This window comes from Nilaparvata lugens, chromosome X (genome assembly GCF_014356525.2).
Source record: "Nilaparvata lugens isolate BPH chromosome X, ASM1435652v1, whole genome shotgun sequence".
In the NCBI taxonomy this organism is placed as follows: Eukaryota; Metazoa; Arthropoda; class Insecta; order Hemiptera; family Delphacidae; genus Nilaparvata; species Nilaparvata lugens.
Genome location: NC_052518.1, coordinates 40,618,036 through 40,625,167, shown reverse-complemented (window position 1 = coordinate 40,625,167; position 7,132 = coordinate 40,618,036). Strand labels below are relative to the sequence as shown.

At 41.6% G+C, this 7,132-nt stretch overlaps 1 protein-coding gene across 1 annotated transcript; it reads left to right on the top strand.

The window, feature by feature from the left end:
* Positions 1 to 1,748: 1,748 nt before the first annotated feature.
* Positions 1,749 to 5,678, top strand: LOC120354579. Its single transcript, XM_039441926.1, has one exon. The coding sequence runs from the start codon at positions 1,749 to 1,751 to the stop codon at positions 5,676 to 5,678; it is 3,930 nt and encodes a 1,309-aa protein (XP_039297860.1).
* The last annotated feature ends 1,454 nt before the right edge of the window (positions 5,679 to 7,132 follow it).

The window sequence follows — 7,132 nt, the reverse complement described above, 5'->3', positions numbered from 1 at the left end:
TGTTTGAACATTATACCAAATTATGTTCGAACATTATATTATAATTTGAACAGTTTGTAAACCATACTTTTGAAACTCTAGTAAATTTAAATTCAATAACCTCATTGTTCGATGTTATAATCTGAGATTTCATTTTTACAGTATCAGAGCTTTGTTTATTGCCAACAGACTGAATTGAATTTGTTATTCCAATTAAGTAAACCTCTGAGTGTCTTCTCAGTATTTCCTTCATCATAAGTGATTAGTATTCATTCAATAAGTGATTTTCAAATAAAGTGTTTCATTGAGCACATTAACTTGAAAAACAATGTTTCCCAATTCTCTTTCTGACAGGACTACCATCAAGATATACAATACAATGGATAAACTCCTTATTGTGAGTGCAAGCCAGGAGAAGTGGTTCAATCAGTACTTGAATGAATTTGCTGACACTGGATTGGATGTGAGTTTTGTATTACCTACTTTGATAACTTATTTCATATCATCTAATTGAATCACCATATATAGTGATATGAGCATTTGAGAATTCTTGTGCAAGTATTTGATCATTCTGATAAATCATTATGAGCTTAGCAGTTCATCTCACCTGATGTAACTTGATAAGCTTCTGTTTAACTTTAAATATAATGGCTATTTTCTCTATTCTCATGAAATCCATTTTCATTATTTATATATATTATAGCCTACATTCAAGAGTATAACTTGTTACCATCATTCTTCATTCAAAGAGCAACTGAAATTAAGCATGATGATTAATATCATGTATAATCTAGTAAGATCAGTACCGTATCTAGAATCTTCAACATGGTTGAGTATGTTACCGCCATTAAAAATTGGATTAGTATGGCCTTTTTGTTGGTGGGGAGTCCAGGAAGATCCCACCTCGCCTGAATAATGAAAAAAAAATTTCACCCAAAATAATAATGATAATAATTCACCCAGTATAATAATTGTGCAACCATGACAATACTAATGTAATATTTTGCATTTTCTGTATCTCTATATTGAGATGGAAAATAACATATATCATGAAACATACTGATGTTAATATTGTAGTATGAAATGATGTAAATTATCTTGAAGAACTATCTTTACTATAAGAGGTGATTGTTACTAACAATACTAAAGTTATATATTGCATTTTCAGTATCTCTTTATTACAGAACTAGCTATAATGAAATAATTTTTCAAATATTACAAAACTAATGCAATATACTGCGTTAACTTAATCTGTATGTACAAATAAAAAATAACATCTATAGTAGAACAACTGATTTGAATACTGTCGTATGGGATGATGTAAATTATATTGAATTTACCAATACTCAATTTCATCTTGTATGTAGTAGGCTATCACTTGTACATAATAGGCTATAACTGATCCATTCTTTAACCTTCCGGCAGTCGCGCTGTTGTAAAAAGTACAACAGTGTCAGTTTTTTTGGCTGCACAAAACTATTGAATGGGGTGGTGTCAGTGAATGAGTCACCTATGCATTCCAAAATTTTCACCCATCACTCCACTGAGTTGCAGTATCAAACGAGCAATGGTTCAGTCTCTAGGTGCCATTTAGTCGCGACAGTGCATAAGTCGCACTGTGCATGAGATAGGGATGGACTGTATACTGGTACTGTAAACAAACCAATAACACAGAATTGATGGTAATTAATATGTTTTGACAGTAAACGGAGTACATAACACTTGGAAAATTGGATGTTGTACATAATACAACACGCAACTGCTCCGGCATGCCGGACACCTTCAGTGGCTGTGCACAAGTGAAAGCTGTACACGCTTCTGCTTTACTGGGCACCGCTATCGTTGCCGTTGTTGATCAATACAACCGATCACAATTACTACGTGCTGTATTGGATTGTGGCTCCATGAGATCGATTATCACTACCCGAGCTGCCCAGCAACTTGGTATCACCATCATGCCCGCACGCATTCAGATTAATGGTATCTCTGAACAAGCGACCGCTGTAAAAGGTACCACTCATTTGACACTGCTATCTCGACCGCAGTTTAACACCTTTCTCCAAACTGAAGCCCTTGTCTTAGAGCAAATAGCTGGTGACCTACCCGCTTTTCCAATCAGCAGTGAGCTCAAAACCTCACTTTCACATTTGGATCTCGCTGACCCTGGTTTTGACCAACCCAATAGGATAGACCTCTTGATTGGAGCTGACATTTATCCTAATGTATTTGTTTCTTCCGCCAATGCTATTATACCAGGAAATCCCGCTGCCTTCGCCACTATATTTGGCTATGTTCTGAGTGGAAAGCTAAATATTGAGGACTCGCCTGCTCCGCTTCATCAGATGCAACTTATCTGCACCATGTTTGCCCGCGAAGAACCGCTTGCTGAGGTCATGAACAAGTTTTGGGAGACTGAAGATGTCCAAATAAATGCGAAACTCTTATCACCTGAAGATGAACTCTGTGAACAGCTCTATGAGTCCACTACCTACCGCAATGATGAAGGCAGATATGTAGTCGCACTCCCCTTCAAGCCTAGCGCACCTGTTCTTGTTTCAAACCGCAAGCAAGCTTATCGAAGTCACCTTGGATTATTAAAACGCTTGGAAAATTCTTCGGAACTAAAGAAGAAATACGACAACTTCATGACAGAATATCATGAGCTTGGCCATTTGGAACTTGCCAAATCCGCTTCTGACTATGTGATTCCACACCATGCAGTTTTTAAAAATAAGGACCCCACTCAGAAAATCAGGGTGGTGTTTAATGCTTCCAGCGAGGATACCAATGGGCATTCACTAAATGAGAATTTGTTACCAGGGCCAAAACTGCAGTCCAATATTATTCAAGTATTGACCAAATTCCGCACTTACAAGTACATTGTCCTTTCTGATTGCAAGCAGATGTATCGCCAGATTTTGTTAAGGCCTGAAGACTGCCGTCACCAACATGTTTTTTGGAAACCTAATTATCATGAACCTGCAAAAGAATTTGAACTTAAAACCGTAACCTATGGGCTTACTTCCAGTGCTTATTTAGCACAACGCACATTGCAACAACTTGTCAAGGATGAAGGAGAAGCATTCCCTCTGGCAAGTGAAGTTTTAACAAGTCAAACTTATGTTGATGACCTGCTGGGAGGAAGTAACAATTTTTCTGAAGCACAAACGCTTATTTCTGAATTGATTGAGTTATTGTCGCTTGGCTCCTTTGAACTTCGGAAATGGAACTCTAATACTCCTGAATTGATCGCTAACTTGCCTGCAGAATTTTTGGAAAATCAAGATTGTATGTTTGATGACAACGCTACTGCAAAAGTTCTTGGAATTGTCTACAGCCCGCTCGCGGACAACTTTCGCTATTTCATTTCTCCTTTTAATGGGCAAATCACTAAAAGAACCGTTCTATCATTCATCGCTCGAGTCTACAACCCCCTTGGGTGGCTCACTCCTCTCATAATGCTGTTCATGCGCACGCTGTGGTCTCAGCAATTAGCTTGGGACACTGAGGTTCCAGCCTCACTTCGAGCTCATTGGGAGCTGATTACCGCTGAAATTTCCCGTTTGGACAATGTTGTAATCCCGCGTTTACTCGCCTGTAACCGCTCTACTACCCGGCTGCTTGGATTCGCCGATGCCTCCGAAAAGGGGTTTGCTGCTTGTATATATATTCATGAAGAGACTGAAAATAGATATGTTAACTGCCGTCTCATAGCCGCCAAAAGTCATGTTGCCCCGCTGAAAACTATGACAATTCCACGCCTGGAATTGATGGGTTGTTTGCTGCTTGCTCGTTTACTATCCGCCATCTTACCTACGCTGTCCGAATATGATTTACAAGAAATTCGACTCTACACCGATTCCAAGACTGCCTTGGATTGGATCAACACACCCACATACAAATTGCAGATTTTTGTTGCCAACAGAGTACAGCAAATTACTCAGTTAACAAAACTTGAGTCATGGCATCACGTTACTTCTGCTAACAACTGTGCAGATATTGCTTCGAGAGGCTTGACTCCCGCTGAAATCGTCTCCTGCCATGATTGGTGGCACACTACCAATGCGTTTTGTTGTCTCGCCACTGACTTTCCCGTGTCCAATCATCTTGTTTCCAACATTGTATCTGAGATGAAAACTAACCCGCTGTACATTCTCGCTACTGTTGAAGAACCAATTGAGAATCGTTTGTATACCGCTATAGAACGTGTATCCAATTTTGGAAAGCTATGTCGTATTTTTGTCTACATACTAAGATTTGTCAACCGCATCAAACCAGCCCGTTATGAATATCGCTGCAAAATAGTCAAACAGATTGAAACCTGTGAAACGCCTGCCTCAATTGACACCACCGCCTGTGAAGCTGAAATAGCTAGAAAACTCATTGTTCATGTTGTGCAACGGGATAAATTTCAGAAGGAAATAACAGAGTTGAAAGCTGGAAAATGTCCTAAGCATCTACTAACGTTGCAACCGTACATTGATGATTACGATTTGATACGCTTATCTGGTCGTCTTGAGCACGCTCCGATTTCTAGTGAAGCTAGAAATCCATTATTGCTGCCGAAAAATGAGCATGTATCCTCACTCATCATTCGACACATACATCTTCAAAATTGTCATGCCGGTCCCCGCACCACACAAGCAGCTGTTTGCCAACAGTATTGGATAATCTCTGCCCGCAATCAAGTTCGCCGCATAATACATCAATGTGTCATTTGTAACCGCTTTCGCCGCACCAACCTACAGCAACGTATGGCCCCGCTACCTGCTGAACGAGTCACCGCCAATAGACAGTTCAATTTAACTGGCTTGGACTTTGCTGGTCCTTTCTCATGCAAAACATCTTTATTGAAACGCACACAAACAACAAAAGGTTATCTGTGCATATTTGTATGTTTGACCACCAAAGCTACTCATCTAGAGTTCCTGTCCTCGATGTCTGTCAACAACTTCATCGCCGCTCTACACCGATTTATTGCCCGCAGAGGTGCGCCGCACACTCTGTTTTCAGACAACGCTAAGACTTTCACATCCGCCGCAAGAAAAATGTATGAGTTAGAAAAACTCTTGAAGACGATGCCCTCTGAAGTGAAGTGCTTTCTGTCTAACTACGGCATAAACTGGAAGTTCATTCCCCCTTATGCTCCGCATCAAGGAGGCATATGGGAAGCCGCCGTCAAATCCGCCAAAACACTGCTACACCGCTGTATTGGGGACACAGCTCTTACATACGAAGAGTATGACACCATTTTCGTTAGAATTGAAAGTATTCTAAATAGTCGACCGCTTACAGAATTGTCCTCTGAACCTGCTGAAGCTGCCTCCGTGCTCACTCCCGGGCACTTCCTAATTGGTAGACCTCTTACCGCACCACCGCAACCCATAGAGACGAAGGAACTATTGGTCGCACGCCGCTGGAGACTTACAAACCAAATGACCCAATATTTCTGGAATCGCTGGTCCAAGGAGTACCTATGCACCTTGATCAGACACACAAAATGGAAAACCGCTGAAAGAAACTTGCAACTTAACGATTTGGTCATAATCAAATTTGTCAACACCTCTCCTCTCAGCTGGCCGTTAGGCAGGATTATTGCGCTACACCCTGGTAAAGATGGACTAGTACGTGTAGTCACTATCAAATGCGCATCTGGGAACATTGTTCGAGACATACGCAAAGTTCACCACATCATTTGAAACCTTCTACAAGTTACCGCACACACAGCATGAAGACCGCCTCGCTCAAATCCGTGAGGATTGTTATTGTCTACACCGCTGCTACTGTCTACACCGCCGTTCCTGTCTACACTGCTGTTTCTGTCTACACCGCTGCTCCTAGCTACACCACTGTTCCTGTCTGTGCCACCTTTCTGGTCATTTGTGCAACGCTCTCACTGTGTATTGTCACCGACCCGCTGGAGATTGTTTCCACCGCTATGAAAAACTGTTTGTTTTTGAGGGGGGGTATGTTACCGCCAATATAACTTCGGCAGTTTCCCTCTTATATCTGTCGGTAAGTTGGCTGTGTGTTTTGAATCAACCGCGCTCACCCATGGCCATCTAACATGCCACTGCCATCAGCCGCAATGATATCGCCAAGCCCATTGTAGATGGCACTGCTCTCTCTCTCGGCTTGTTCCACTCCCCACTACTACTTCGCCCGTTTCCGCTTTGTCAAGATGGCTTGTTCTAAAACGTGCACTAACGCTACCAATTTTTCCTCCCTTTGAAAGAACTTATAAATGTACGACCTCTTCGCTGCGACATGGGCCCATGTTTTCCCCTCAGCCAGTGCAAGTGATTTCTTATTACAATAACGTGCTACCGCCTACCCGAACAAGAAAACCGCTGTTACAGTCCACTGCGAACCCGCCATCCTTGTACGAGAAGCTTCTTGAAGGTAACGACTTTATTTTGAGCTACTAAGTAACGTGATTTGAAGCCCTTTACATTGGCTCTAACACAATTGGAACAGATGATTAACTTACAAAATATTGAATAGTTGTATAACTAAATGCGAGGAATGTTTGCTTCATATGATGCTGGTCCAAAGTCTGGAAATAACCAAGTAGCATAACCTATCATCATTACAGTTTCATTGAATGAGTAATGAAGTTAGTTATGTGTACTATGTTGAAAGTGTGATGGTCATGACATAAACGAATCTCTCATTAAATTGAGTCTGCTATCTACTGACAATCCAAATCTACAATCTAAAAAATCTTCAATAACTAACCTATGCTGTTTAACCTATCACCAACACCCCAAACACATCAACCCCGCCCATTAACCTACTCTACCTAACCCATCCTACCTGAACTAACCTACCTTTACCTGATCCACATAACCTTAGCCATCCTACCTAATCAACTCTCCCTAATCACCTATCCCACCCTACCTAACCTACTCTACCTAACCCACTCAACATAAATTACCATACCCTAACCTACCCTGGCCCACTCAATCTACTCTACCTTATCCACATAACCTTAGCCATCCTACCTAACCAGCCCACGATTGGGCAGGCAAAGCCCACCTCCCAGCCGGATCACTAAGCGCAGAGGCTGCTACCCAACACTATACAGTAATAAAAGGAGATTGAGCGGGCGAAGCCCACCTTCCAGCCGGAGCACGAAGCGCGGAGGCTGCTG

Bases quoted from the DNA above. Each gene is read 5' to 3' on its own strand.
- LOC120354579 (XM_039441926.1), top strand. From the start codon at position 1,749: ATGCCGGACACCTTCAGTGGCTGTGCACAAGTGAAAGCTGTACACGCT.